Source organism: Heterocephalus glaber, unplaced genomic scaffold (genome assembly GCF_053883595.1).
Source record: "Heterocephalus glaber isolate CG9 unplaced genomic scaffold, H.glaber_assembly_v1.0 deba00000676, whole genome shotgun sequence".
Taxonomy (NCBI): domain Eukaryota; kingdom Metazoa; phylum Chordata; class Mammalia; order Rodentia; family Bathyergidae; genus Heterocephalus; species Heterocephalus glaber.
In genome coordinates, this window is record NW_028258156.1 from 5,738,992 (window position 1) to 5,754,450 (window position 15,459).

At 35.5% G+C, this 15,459-nt stretch overlaps 2 protein-coding genes across 8 annotated transcripts in view; one reads left to right on the forward strand and one right to left on the reverse strand.

Annotated features, from left to right (window-relative positions):
* The window catches only part of Gsdme (gasdermin E), a 128,327-nt gene that overhangs the window by 102,284 nt on the left and 10,584 nt on the right, over nucleotides 1-15,459 (forward strand). For both annotated transcript variants that reach the window (XR_002393092.2, XR_015449340.1), the window contains exon 12: nucleotides 3,916-4,028. The gene's annotated coding sequence lies outside the window, so the exon portion shown is untranslated. The remainder of the gene's footprint in view (nucleotides 1-3,915; nucleotides 4,029-15,459) is intronic.
* Nucleotides 1-15,459, reverse strand: part of Pals2 (protein associated with LIN7 2, MAGUK p55 family member) — a 90,977-nt gene that overhangs the window by 10,283 nt on the left and 65,235 nt on the right. For all 6 annotated transcript variants that reach the window (XM_021254107.2, XM_004839542.3, XM_004839541.3 and 3 more), the window contains 2 exons: nucleotides 14,398-14,559; nucleotides 931-1,133 (listed from right to left, as the gene is read on the reverse strand). In XM_021254107.2, coding sequence (XP_021109766.1) covers nucleotides 931-1,133; nucleotides 14,398-14,559 — 365 coding nt within the window. The remainder of the gene's footprint in view (nucleotides 1-930; nucleotides 1,134-14,397; nucleotides 14,560-15,459) is intronic.

The window sequence follows — 15,459 nt, forward strand, 5'->3', positions numbered from 1 at the left end:
TATTTTACTGTCTCCTTCTGCTTCTCTGACGCTACAGTCCTTTCCTAAAACCCTGACACATTTATTTTATTGTAAACTCAGTCTCACATTCTTTGTTCTCCTTGAACAAAAGAAAGTATAAAATTTAGTAATCCCCAAATCATCATGAGGGACACAAGCTCTTACTGTAAGAATCTGTTAATACTGAAAAAAGTAAAAATAACCTCAGGGCTGATTAATTGGAGAGTGAATAAATAAATGAAAAAACCAAACTATGAAATACTATGCAGCAATTACAAAGAATAAAAATAGCTCTTCAGTAACATGAAAAGAGCTTCAAGAAATACTGTTTATCAAAACACTAAAGAATCTTTATAAAACTCTTCCATTTATGTAAAAAGCTAAAAACACAAAATCCATTAAGTTTTATACATATGTTTGTATTTAAGGCATACTAAAATGACAAGAAATGACTAATACCAAATATTAATATTTATCTCTGAGAAGAGAAGTGAGGTTGGGGTGAGTGTAGAGGGGTAAGAAGGGATGAATGAAACAGAAATAGGCCATGAGAACGAAGTGAATATTCTATGTGTGTATGAGGTGGGAGAGGGAAAGATTTCAATTTTTTATTCTCTTAGATTGCAGCCATACTTGAGTTTTAAATTTAGCATTTCCTAACATAGGTATTTATTACTTGAAGAAATAAATACTAAATTTACACAAATTCAATTACATGGTTTCTACTGCTATCTAAGCCTCTGAGGACTGATTGGATATTTATTTATTTAGCTAGCTAGCTAAATAAGGTTCTCTATCACCAAAAGATAAGAAAGGAAATGAGCCACCTTTCCACTTTGAAAAAACAAACGTTCTTACCCCCCCCCCCCCGCACAAAATCTCATCAGGAAATAAAATTTTAAAAATATCTCTGGAATCCATGCAGCTCACTTGTGGGTTGACGTCCAAAATACAAGTCCTTCCAGTTTGGACAACTTCAAGGATAGAATCAATCTTAGTTCCATAGAGATTTCCTTCATATTCCCCATGTTCCAAATACTTTCCAGCTTTAATATCTGCTTCCATTTCTGATCGTGACACAAATTTATATGCCTGGCCATCTTTTTCATCTTCCCTTGGTTTCCGTGAAGTAACTAAATAAAATAATGTTGAGAATTTGTACAAAGAGAGTGCAGGGTATAAAAAACAGACTAAAATATACAAAGTAACTACTGACCCCTGATTTAGAAGACTGTTTAAGAGGTAGTCCTCCACATAAAATTTGTCTCAAAAGAGTGCTTTTTAAAGTCCTTTTGAAACTCAAAAATATGTCTGTCTAGAGGCAGAGCCTTAAATTTTTAATTTATCTTAAAATATTAAGTACAAGGCCTGTTGCAAGTATCTTTGCTATCTGACCAGCAGTCCCTTTTTCTTAAAAAAAACTATTATTTCCTTTTCTTTCCTTTAATATTTCCTAATTAAGTATCCAAAAGGTGAGCAAAGTTCATTTATTCTTAGTTGGTAAATATCAATTTTACATAGTTCTATTCACAAATGATCTATCCTTTATCCCATCTAAAGACTTAACCTTTCTTTTGGCTTACTGCTTTCTAATATTCCCAAATAATAAATGTTCTACTTTATACTGGAGATAAATGAAGTTACCTACCACATTATTATTATCTTCTGTTAGCCTCCTCCACTCTGACCAGACATACTTTCTGAATGGAAGGTAACAGTCCAAAACAAAACTCAGAAGAAGATTCTTTTGTATATTTTAGAACTTTGAATACTTGGTCTGTGCTACGAGTGGACTACTACAATCTTTTAAACTATTGCAAAGGTGTACTCTCTATGACAACTCTGTTAACACTAACTTTGAAAAAGAGAAGTTATGTTTGTTATGTGCTATTTCAAGCTTGGCACTCTTTTGAGCTTGGGTGGATGAGACATTAAAAAATACTAAACTTCCAGTAACCACTTATTAAAGTAGAATATCTGACTAAATCATGAAGTATATGAAATTAAAATTAGAAAGTAATCCAAATTAAGTTGACAGAGTTTTTACTACTGGAAATGAATATAAGGTACAAAGAAAAATTTGAACCTCAAACTGAAGTTCAAGAAAAAATGAACTTCAAACTCAAGCCCAAAAATAAGGATTAATTTATAATGTGATCATCGTGCACAACAGGATTCCATTTTGTCCCTTGTTTTCTGGCTCACTTTCAAGGTTGGTCATTCTAGACCACTATGGAGAGCACTTATAACTAACTTTAAGAATCTTCAATATGCTCATGGCTTTCCAATTCAAAATTATGTGATCTAGGATTTTGGAATTATTCAACAAAGATGGTATGCTAAATCTCCTAAGGCACTTTCAAATTTCCCAAATAAGTACATACTAGACTTAGCACAATATCTGTGAACATAATTTTAGAAGACTGTTTCTTTGTGAAGCCCTACAGTGAAATCATATATGAAATGTGCTGCTTTTAAAAAAAAATACATGACACATATCTACATAGGTGTCACCTTAAACACATTGATAAAATTAATTTTTTTTTTGGTACTGGGGACCGAACTTGGGACCTTGTGCTTGCAAGGCAGGCGCTGGAACCACTGAGCTAAATTCCTGGCCCTAGAATATTAATTCTTATAAAAAAGTTCTGTTTAGTTTCTAAGTCACTTTTAATTACAACCCCATTCGGTACTGAATGTGTCAAAAAACCCACAAAAACCCACTCCTATATTTCCACATATTTAAATACCCCTTTTCCATTCCTAGAACAGAAAGATTAGAACTAATTACAGCTGATTCCTTAGGCTTATATGCTGAACAACTAAATGTGATTTTTGTAGAAGTAAATTTTGGAGATTGAAAAAATTACAAATTTTAGTAGAAAACAATCAACAAATAATTCATTTGTTATTAATGTTAAAAGCAAACAGGATTTATAAAATAGCTTATTCTCCTGAATAACAAAGTTTTTCTATTTTAGGGTCTTTTAAAATATGTATTAGAAAATTAAACTGGCTCAATGCAGTGATATCCATATCCTCTGACAATGTGTAGTAAAATACTGTGTATCAAAAATTAGGCAAGGGCCAGGGATTTAACTCAGTGGTACTGTGCCTGTCTCATAAGTGCAAGGTCCTGAGTTCAATCCCCAGTACAAAAAAAAAAAAAAAAAAAAAAAAAGGCAAGATCCGGCAATCCTACTATTGGGTATATACAGATTTAGTATATTCCTAATAAAAATAACATTCCCCACAGAACTACAGAAAACAATCCTAAAATTTATATGGAACCATAAAAGTCCTAGAATAGCAAAAGTAATTCTGGGCAACAATGGCAAGGCAGGAGCCATCACAATCCTGCACTTCAAGTTACACTACAAAGCTACAGTGTTAAAAGCAGCATGGTAATGGCAAAACAAAACAAAAACCAAAACCCTGTGGATCAATGGAATAGGAGGAAGCAGAAGCAACTCCAGGCACATTCAGCTACCTTATCTTTGACAAAGGGGCCAAATACTTTCACTGGAGGAAAGCTTCTTTGACAAGTGGTGCTGGGAAAACTGGCTATCCACATGCCAAAGAGTGAATCTAGACACCCATATTATTTATTTCTCACAATCTAAAATCGAAATCTAAACATTAAAACAGAAACAATCTGTTGGAAGACAAAATACATAAAACTCATATCTGGGAGGCAGGATGTTTCAGGCAGAGGGACTAACAAGAGCAAAAAAGCATGAATGATAAGTCTGAACAGGAGATTAGTGTTAAATAGGGAAAAAGTATACAAATTTGACCTGAATAATGTAATTTTAATTCTATTACAAATTCTATCTATCACTGGAAGTTTTTAATGCTTGCTTTCTACATATAAACAGAATGTTGAATGGATTTTTTTTTTTGTTGTTGTTCCAGGGATCAAACTCGGGTCCTTGAACTTGTGAGGCAGGTGGCAGAACCACTGAGCTAAATTCTTGGCCCTTGAATGGATCTTTAACTGTAGTCCAAGAATTTTGTTCCAGTCCCAAGTAAGTTCTAGAATGACAAGGATCTGTAGTCTCATCCTTCAGTTTTTAAAAAAGTGGTCAATCTAGTCCTGGAGTCATCTATTTAGCCACTTCTATATTATTTATATTCAAAAGGAGTCATGAGGTAATGAGCCATAGGTTCAGGGGGATTACAATGCTTTCTTATCCTTTCTCCCAGTAAAATCATTCTCTAGGAGAATTCTGAAGGCCTGTGATGATATGATGATATGTCATAGGAGTGTGGCTGGCTTGTAGTCTCAGTGTTTGGCAAAGCAAGAATGATTTTCCTCTAGATTAATGTGTGCATGTGGATACATCCAAAATATAGCCTTCTTGGACTGCTCTGAAGGTACCCTGCACAGAAAGACAATTTTAAAAGTTTGGAGGGAACACGCTGAATCAGCCTGCAGCAGACAAGCAGGTCTGCAGACACCCTACTGAGGTCCCGAGTCCTGTGGAACATGCTGAATCAGCCTGCGCCCCGGCAACAATCCACTAGCCCCCCACCCCCACTCCTCTGTACAGCCACCTGGTTCCACACTACAAAGATGCAGAGGACACCAGACCACCAGACCAAGGTACTGAGTCCCACTGCTCCTGGCCCAGAAGAAGGGGCTTCCGGGCCACCATCCCTCCCACCACTCCCAGCCCAGAGGGAGGGGCTTCTGAGCCGCCCTCCCACTGCTCCTGGACAGAGGAAGGGGCTTCCAAGCCACCATCCCTCCTGCTGCTCCCAGCCCCCAGGAAAGGGCTTTTGGGCCACCATGCCTACCGCTGCTCCTGGCCCCTGTCCCACCTCTCCCAGATCAGAGGAGGTAACCCCTGCAGGCGACAACAGCCCCCCGCCCCAGTCAAAATGAGAAAACACGTAAATAAGTCTCAAAACCAGACTTCCAGATCACCTACAGCAACCCCAAAGGGAAATGAGATGGAACACCCTGATACTCAATCACCTGGACCCACTGAACTGGCAACAAAAGGGGATCTGGAAAAAAGGAAATCAGAAATAATTTCTCAGATAACAGGAGAAATTGTGCCCCTAGTGCAAGATATGATTAATAAATCTAGAGAGGAGCTCAGGAACATGATGGAATCCCAACATAAGAAACAAATGGGATCCATAAAACACATGCAAATAGATTTCCAGGAGATGAAAAACTCCATTGAAAGTCTACACAGCAGAATGAGCCAATGTGAGGACAGAATTTCAGATATAGAAGATAAGATTGCAATTAGTGACCAGGAAAAGAAAAATTGCTTCAAAATTATAAGGGAACATGAGAAATCAATCCAGCAGCTGCTAGATCATGCAAAGAAGAATAACACAAGACTGATTGGGCTCAATGAAGAAAGAGGAGAGAGTGCAGATGACATAAAAAAATCACTTCACAGAAATAATGGCAGAAAACTTCCCAAGCAGGGGAAAAGAGCTTGACATACAGATAAGTGAGGCATATAGGACTCCAAATAGGCTTGATCAAAAAAAATCTACACATAGGCATACAATTGTTAAGATTCCAGAAACACAACAGAAGAACAAAGTTCTATAAGCAGTTAGAGAAAAGAAACAAATCACATACAAAGGAAAGCCCATCAGAACCACAGCAGACTTTTCAACACAAACCATCAAGGCAAGAAGAGCTTGGAGTGACATATTCCAAGCCCTAAAAGAAAACTGCCTCCAACCTAGACTGACGTACCCTGCAAAACTATCTTTCAAAATGGATGGAGAAATAAGATACTTTCATGACAAAGAGCACCTTAGGAACTTCGTGAATACCAAACCAGCACTCCAAAGAATTTTACACAATATCCTAGGAACAGACATTGAGGATCACAACCCCAGGAAGCAAAGCAGAATGAACCCATCTGGCATGACAAGAAATTAAATGTAAAGGGGGAGAACCCAACAAAAAGAAAAAGTCATAGCAATGACAAGTCAATACGTTTCAGTTATAACCATCAATGTTAATAGTCTCAATTCACCAATCAAAAGAAATAGACTGGCAGAATGGGTCAAGAAGCAAAATCCAACAATATGCTGCATACAAGAAACACACTTAATTCAAAAGGAAACTCATACACTGAAAGTTAAAGGGTGGAAAACAATACTGCATGCGACAGGAACCTGAAAAAAAGCAGGAGTAGCCATCCACTTTGCAGATCAAGTAGATTTCAAACCAACAGTGATTAAGAGAGACAAAGAAGGACCCTATATCCTTGTAAAGGGAACAATCCAAGAGGAAGAGATGTCAATCATAAATATCTATGCACCAAACACTAGTGTGCCCAACTATATAAAACAAATACTAATGGACATGAAAAGTCATCTATGCACTAATACAATTGTAGTGGGGGACCTCAATACCCCACTGTCACAAATAGATAGATCAACTAGACTAAAAATAAGTAATGAAATACTAGAACTCAATCGAACTCTTGAACAAATGCACTTAACAGATGTTTACAGAGTCTTCCACCCCACAAAATCAGAATACACATTCTTCTCAGCTGCACATGGGTTGTTCTCCAAAATAGACCACATACTCACACATAGAACATGTTTAAGTAAGTGCAAAGGAACTGAAGTTATCCCCTGTATATTATCAGACCATAGTGCGATGAAATTGGAGATCCATAGCAAAAGAAACTCAAAACATTTCATGAACACGTGGAAATTGAACAACAAAATTCTGAATAACCAATGGGTCACAGAGGAAATTAAATAAGAAATCAGACAGTTCCTTCAATTAAATGACAATGACAATACAACATATCAGAATCTATGGGACACAATGAAAGCAGTCTTATGAGGGAAATTCATAGCAGTGAATATGCATATTAGGAGAACAGAATGAGCCCAATTAAACAACCTTATGCTGCACCTCTAGCTTCTAGAAAAAGAAGAACAGGACAACCCCAGAGCTCATACAAGGGAGGAAATTATAAAGATCAGAGCAGAAATCAATGCAATGGAGACTAAGAGAATGATACAAAAAATCAATGAAGCCAAGAGGTGGTTCTTCAAAAGAATCAACAAAATTGACAAACCCTTAGCCAACCTTGTCAGAAAAAGGAAAGAAAAGGCCCAAATCCATGCAATTTGGACGAAAAGGGTGAAATGACAACAGACCAAGCAGAAATCCAGAGGATCATCAATACCTACTTCCAGAACCTATACAGCAATAAGATGGACAACACAGAAGAAATGGACAGATTCCTAGATACATATGAATTACCAAAGTTGAACGAAGAAGACCTAAAATTTCTGAACAACCCAATATCAACCAATGAAATTGAAAATGTAATTAAAAACTTATCAACTAAGAAAAGCCCAAGCCCTGATGGCTTCACTCCTGAATTCTACAAGACATTTAGAGAGGAACTGCTGCCACTACTGTTTAAATTCTTCAATGAAATTGAAAGGGAAGCAATACTCCCAAATTCATTCCTGGAAGCAAGCATCACCTTGATCCCCAAAGCAAAGAAAGACCCAACTGAAAAAGAGAACTATAGGCCAATCTCACTAATGAACATAGATGCAAAAATCCTTAATAAGATAATGGCAAACAGAATGCAGAAGATCATCAAGAAGATCATACACCCTGATCAAGTGGGATTCATCCCAGGGATGCAGGGATGGTTCAATATGTGAAAATCAATCAATGTAATACATTATATCCATAGAGCCAAGGACAAAAACCATATGATTATCTCCATAGATGCAGAAAAAGCATTTGACAAAATCCAACATGCATTTATGATAAAAACCCTACAAAAAATTGGAATAGATGGTCTCTACCTCAAACTGATAGAAGCCATCTATGAAAAACCAACAGCCAGTATCATACTAAATGGTCAAAAACTGAAATCCTTCACACTCAAATCAGGAACAAGACAAGGATGTCCACTACCACCATTCTTGTTCAATACAGTTCTGGAAACATTAGCCATGGCAATTAGACAAGAGAAAGAAATAAAAGGAATAAAGATAGGAAATGAAGAAGTCAAATTGTCATTATTTGCAGATGACATGATACTCGATATAGAAGACCCCAAGAACTCCACCAAAAGTCTTCTAGACTTAATAACCAAATTCAGTTAAGTAACTGGTTACAAGGTCAACACACAAAAATCAATAGCTTTCCTCTACACCAATGACAGACTCACTGAGAGAGAAATAGGGCAAATAATTCCTTTCACAATAGCATTCAAAAAACTGAAATATACCCAGGAATCAACCTAACAAAAGAAATCAAAGAGCTCTTCTCTGAAAACTATGGCACTCTGAAAAGAGAGATTGAAGATGATATCAGAAAATGGACAGACATCCCCTGTTCCTGGGTAGGAAGGATTAATATAGTGAAAATGGCCATACTTCCAAAACTGCTATTTAGATTTAATGCAATTCCAGTTGAGATCCCAGCAGCATACTTCATGGACCGTGAGAAAACAATCCAAAAATTCATTTGGAACAAGAAGAGACCCAGAATGGCAAAAGCAATTCTAGGTAACAGAGACATGGCAGGGGGGATCAAAATCCCCAACCTGCAAATATACTACAAAGCTACTGTGATAAAAACAGCATGGTACTAGCAAAGAAACAGACCTGAAGACCAGTGGAACAGATTAGAAGATGCAGAAACAATGCCAGACACACACAGCCATCTCATCTTCAATAAAGGAGCCAAACACCCTCACTGGAGGAAAGATAGCCTCTTTAATAAATGGTGTTGGAAAAATTGGGCTTCAACTTGCCAAAGATTGAAACTAGACCTATATCTCTCACCATGCACTAAACTAAAATCAAAATGGATTAAAGATCTAAATATTAAAATAGAAACTCTGAACCAGTGGAAACAGAAGTTAGGTAGAACCCTTGAAGACATTGGTGTAGGAAAAGATTTTATGAACAAAACCTCAGTTGCCCGTGAACTGGCACAAACAATCAACAAGTGGGATCTCTTCTTACTAAAAGGCTTCTTCATAGCAAGAGAAACCACCAGCAATGTGAAAAGACAACCCACAATGTGGGACAAAATCTTCACCTGCTCTTCCTCAGACAAAGGCCTACTATCTCAAATCTATAAAGAACTTCAAAAGATCAGACCTCCCAAATTTAAAGACCCAATCCAAAAATGGGCATCTGAAATGAACAGACATTTCTCAGACAAAAAAGTAGAAATAGCAAATAAATACATGAAAAAATGTTCAACATCACTGGTCATTTGAGAGATGCAAATGAAAACAACGCTGAGATTCCACTTCACTCCAGAAAGAATAGCTGCTATCATGAAATCAACCAATAAGAAATGCTGGCGGGGCTGTGGGGAAAGAGGAACCCTGCTCCACTGCTGGTGGGAGTGTAGACTGGTGCAACCACTGTGGAAATCAGTATGGAGATACCTCAAAGAACTAGGACTGGAAGTCCCATTTGACCCTGCTATTCCACTGCTGAGGATCTTCCCCAAAGAATTAAAAGAATCATACCACAGTGATACACGTGTGCCCATGTTCATAGCAGCAGTTTGTGATAGCTAAAACTTGGAAAGAGCCCAAATGCCCATCAACTGGAGACTGGATAAAGAAAATGTGGGGTTTTTTAATAAAATGGAGTACTACTCAGCCATAAAAAAGAGAAATTGGAGACATTTATATCTAAGTGGATGCACATTGAGGGAATACTCTTAAGTGAAATAAATAGGACACACATGTATAAATACCTAATAGTTTCTTTGGTGTGAGAAACAGAAAGTGTAAATAAGGACTAAAATGTATAATAGGTAATGTGAAATAGGAAGAAAAGGGGCAAAGGGGAAGGAAGTGGGAGGGCTAGGGGAAAGGATAGAAGGGAATGGGATTAATATGAGAAAATGGCAAAAATGGAAATAAAGTCTTTGTAAATAGGGAAGGGTGGAGAGGGTGAAGGGAGGGCTAGGAATGGGGAAAAAATAAGAACCAAGATGCATTATGTAAAGGTACAATTCCCAATGAGAAATGTAATTGCGTTGTATACCTACAATGTACCAATAAAAGAATTTAATTAAAAAAAAAAGTTTGGAAAAAAATAATCTGCTTCAGTAACCAATAGTTCTACATTTGCAGAGTCTACCAACATGCTTGGTAGATGTTCAAAACAAAAAAACAAAAACAATACTAACAAAAAATAATCAAAAATAAAGAAAAAACTTAATAACTAAATTGCATTTGTACTGGCCAGGTATAGACTTTTTCTTGTCATTATTTCTTTAAAAATACAGCATGAAAACTGTTCATGTAGCCCTCGTATTTAGGTATTATAAGTAATCGAGATGATTTAAAGTATGCAGGAAGATATGCACAGATTATGTCCAAATACTGTGCCATTTTATGAGACTTGAGGGTCCTTGGATTTTAACATCTACAGTGAGTGGGAGGGGTGGTCTTAGAATCTATCCAAGGATAACTATAGGAGGTATGGGACAGGAACTTGGTACAAGGGTCCAAAGGTCCTTGGAGATTATAATGCCCTTGCCAGGAAAATGTACAGTAAGGAAGTCTCCACAGAGTCTTCAAAGAATCTGCAAACAGGTCACATTGAATAGATGTATTTGAACATTCAAGACATAAAAAACTTCAAGAGGCAAGATTTTATAAGATAGCACTTCCCTTTTTAGTGCCACTCCATCCTGTCCTGCGCTTTAGAAACCCAAAGTAGCAGAGGAGATGTGAAGGGAAAGTAGCAAAATATTCTTCATAGTGCAGGTCTTGAGTTATAGACCAGCAAGAAGCTGTCAGTAAGAGAGCAATGGTGAACAAGACTTAAGTTGTGAATGTGACCAGCTCCCCTGTCCTTTTTGAAATACCTGAAAGTGAGTTTAACAAAATGATACAATTATAACTGAAAGTGACTAGAAAATTATAGACTTAATTTTTTGTGAGCTCGAGGCTCGCCTGATGAGAGAAAACAAAAACAAAAAGGAGCTGAGAAATTTGTAAAGCAATAAAACAATGAAATAAAGACAAATAAAGTACCTAGGGTAAAGAATGAAGAGGAGAGAGAGAGAGAAAGATATCCAGTTTTGTACAGTAACCTCTGGAGAGAAGTGCAACTGAAAGCATGTAAACTGAAATTCTAGGTTGTGAGAACATTTTGGGCATTTTATTATTTATTTTTATCATCACTGTTGTTAAACCAGCTTTGTTATATATGACCTACTTTAATTTTATAAAGATGAAAAAAATTCAAAGGGAAAAAACCTTGAAACTAAGATGAAATGACTACAAAAGAAAAAGCAAACCCTAGAACATGATAATCTATATCCCATTAAAACTAACTTCAGACAACTGACTGTGAGAAGCAGAAGAAGCTACAAGTTAAGGTACTGGAAAGGAATGATAGATGAGAATGCGACTGGTTTATTTCACACAGGAACCTGGAACAGACATGCTTCTTCAGGGCAAAAACTAAAAACTTAAGGGGAATAATTATGCATATGGATCAAGTTGATCTGTATCTTACCCCTTCCTTTATCTTGATTACAGACTATTCTCAGTAGTAATAATCTGGAGATTCTTCTCTAGGGAAATAGCTCCAATTTTTTTCCTTGTATCAACATTTTGGGCTCCATCAATAAATATCTGGCTCCTTAGCAATCTCCTAAAGTAAAGCTAGGCCCAAGTACACAGATATTCCAATCAATTTTAACACTTTAAAGTCTAGATGCACAACCAAGGATCAGTACATACTAAGAAAAAAACCATTCAACATAAAAGAGAAAGCACCAATATATTATAATCAAGAAAACAAGTAACTCAGAAGCAGAAGACTTAGTTTATAAAAATTTTTAAAAATAATTATCCTATTTAGTATTCTTAAGTATATAGGTTGTTATTCTTTTCTTTTTTTTTTTTTTTTTTTTTGGTGGTACTGGGGATTGAACTCAGGACCTTGCACCTGTGAGGCAGGCATGGTGCCACTGAGCTAAGTGCCCAGCCCCATTCTTAGGTATATAGAAGACAGTGCTCATGAAAATAAGACAGAGAGACAGACAGAAAGAAAAAGAAAAAAAGAAAAAGATGAAAAATGATAATACTAGGTGGGGGGAGACTCAACAGAAAATAACCACAAAATGAAAAATATGATTACTATAACTCACTCATGAAAGATAAGGAAACCATGGTAATCTTTTAAAGAGTAAATTAAAGATAAAAAAATGAAAACTATGATTAAAGAGATTGAGAATTCAAGATGTCCAATGTCTCAGCTAACATGAACTTTCGAAAAAGAGTGAAAACAGAAAAATCAAGAAATAAGAAAATTGTTGAGTTCAATAAATCTTGAGCTTGATGAACACACTAATCATCACCTCAATAAATGTAAAAAGATGTGAATCCAAGCACATAATTATTAAATTTCAGAATACCTAAAAAGAAAAGATAAAAACAAGGCTGAGTATCAGTGAAAGAAAAATCAGGTCCCATATGAAAGAATAAGAATTGAAATACCATTGAACTTTTCAACAGAACTGGATTCAAGAGTAGTTTTTTAAGTTTTATAACCCATAACTTTTGTTTTCAGCTAAATAATAACAGTGTAAAAAATATACCTCTTAAAATACAAAGATAGAGAAATTACGTTGCATATAGCGTTTCTTGTGAAGCTACAAGAGGATTCACTCCAGAAAAACAAGGCAATAAACAAGTAAGTAAAAGAAAGGCATTCATGAACAACAGCTTCAGCCCAAGAAAACAAAGGAAATACCCTAGTAGTAACAGTTGCATAGCCAGAATAGAAAACATGTAGCCCTCACCACAAAGGGAAGACTGAAGGTTCTGAGACTTCAAGAAGAAAACATGACAAACTGAGTGAGTCTGGTTCAAACAACAACAATAAGTTGTGGCACATGTACATAAAGTCAAGTAAAAAATGGAAAAAGAAACTGTAGTGATTGCTGGGTAGCAGGAAAGGAAGTGATTCTTTGAGGGAGCAAAATTGAACTAATTGAAAATATAATTATTTTGAATTAGAAGGATAGTCAGAAAGTCAATAGGTAAAACCTAAACTAGATAAAGCAGGAAATAGCAGATTAAAGACATTACTAAGAAATATGGAAAACTACCAAAAGAAATCGCAAAAAGAATTATTTTGGTAAGTGGGGAAGAGGTAGGGTCGAGTTTCTGTTCTTAAGAACTACTTGTGTAATATATTATGCACATGTTAATTTGATAAAAATAAAAGTTTTTCATTATTTCACATTTGCTACTTTAAAATACTTTTGTTGTGATGAAGTTTTTTTTCTATTTGCTTAACTAGGATTTGTCTGAATTCAGTGATTTACAGTGTTTACAATGGAATTCAAAACCTTATTCTGAAAGGATACATGAAGACAAGGTTATTCCCTAACCTCTAAGAATTTTAGCAGTAAGATTACTCACTGAAAATTAAATCTCAAAACATAATGGACAAAAACAAGAGAAACTCTAAAATTCATTTAAAAGAGATGGGGTGGCCTTAGACTAAGAGTTGACTAAAAATAGTCCAATGGCATTAATACACCTAAAGGCATACTGTGTTAAAGATGGCCAGCAATAGGACAGAAAAGACAACATTAATGTGCCTGTTTTGTTCAATGGAAAGAGCAAAGGATTGTGCATTTCCATAACACAGAAAAAATTTATAGCAGTCATTACAATGTCAGCAATATCACCCAACTCTCAATCTAATCCATTCTCATCAAATACACTTCTGACATCATTATTTAGCTTTCTATGTAAATATGCAAAAAATAGGGGAAAATACAAAGACCACAGTGAGTGTTTGATTCATTTATTGGTTGTACTTATTATTACTTTATTTTATACATCAATCTCTGTAACTTTAATGAACGCCATCTGCTGTGGATGGTGAATTGTTCTTGTGCTATCAAAACTCAGGTTTATGATCTTGTAGGACTGAGATACAAGCCACACCACATAAATTCACAAGGATACTGTCACCTGAGTGGTTCTGAGGATTTGCTACATTTTCCCCTTTTCTTTATACTACAATGGGCAAAGAATATAACCTTTCAGATAGATATCAACTATACAAGAAAATATTAAATTAATGAAATTTTTCCACAACTCTGAAATACTTGCATTTGACTAATATTTCTGGAATGAATAGTTTGGAGAGGCAAGTGCCACCAGAAAGCTAAGGCAACACAACTTTAGTAGTATTTCATGACAGCTATAGAATTATTGGCTTTTTAAATATTGACTATGTAATTCATTTTCACTGATAGAATCAAAATTTATTTGGAAATAGCAATAATTAATAGTAATACACCTCCTCCATGAGCATACTCTTTTCCACCAATAAATAGCAAAGAAAACACAAAAGACTTACATGGCACAGTAGTTCCAAATCTAGTGGGATTCAATACTATGAATCTGTTTTTCAAGCTTCTTCGGCCCACTCCTTGAGCTCCTATCAATACTAACGTTTTTCTCTGGAAGGGGGGCATTTTGGCTACCTCTTCATATATCTGGATTTCATGACGATCAAATTCTGAATACAAAAGGAAATGGGAAAACATTTAATTATATTTTATATACCTAAAACCCTCTGCTATTCTGTCCAACAATAGTTGTCTTGACAACAGTCACTTGAATTTTTCCCACTTAACACAGGTTTTCACAAATTTGATAAAGTATAATATTTTATATCTTGATTTAAACATCTGTTCCCATGGATTTGTTTTTAAAATTTTACCTGACAAAGCTAGAGACATTCCCATTTTTAATCCTTATTATCAAATATTCTATCCACTCACCCCTTTTTATTATCAATTTATTAGTATAAAGAATTGCTCTAGTATAAATAATCAAATTACAGATTAGTTCATGTAATTTACACTAAAAAGTATGCATCAGGTATGGAGGACAGGAGTACACATAGCATAGCTACTTAAGTTGCATAGAATGAGAATGTGTTTCCAGTGATATACATGAATACTGTGTAAAATTCATACAGGTCACATATTAACATTAAAATATTAAGATCCTGAAATTTATGTATAAAATACTGGGTCCAAACTATGCTCAGTAAAAACACATTCTAAAATATAATCTTTGTTAATGGGAAAATCAAAAATTTTCTATTTTGCAAGAATGTTTTAGGGGCATATATTTAATGAAAAATGAGATCAAAGTGAAGTAAAAATATTACCTATCTCAATCTGAGGTAATAACACCACTTCTTCATGTTACTATCTCAACAACTCTTTCTCTGCACAATTTCTTCACAGATTAAACCAGTAACCAGAGAGAAAAAGCCTATGTCTCCCTCCTATATTAGCATCTTTATTACCAGTATAGACATATCTCTTAAGTCAGAAAGCACTTCATATAGAGTTTCCATGTTTATTATTATTTTTTTAAACAGGGAAGGTGTACCCAATCCAGGTCT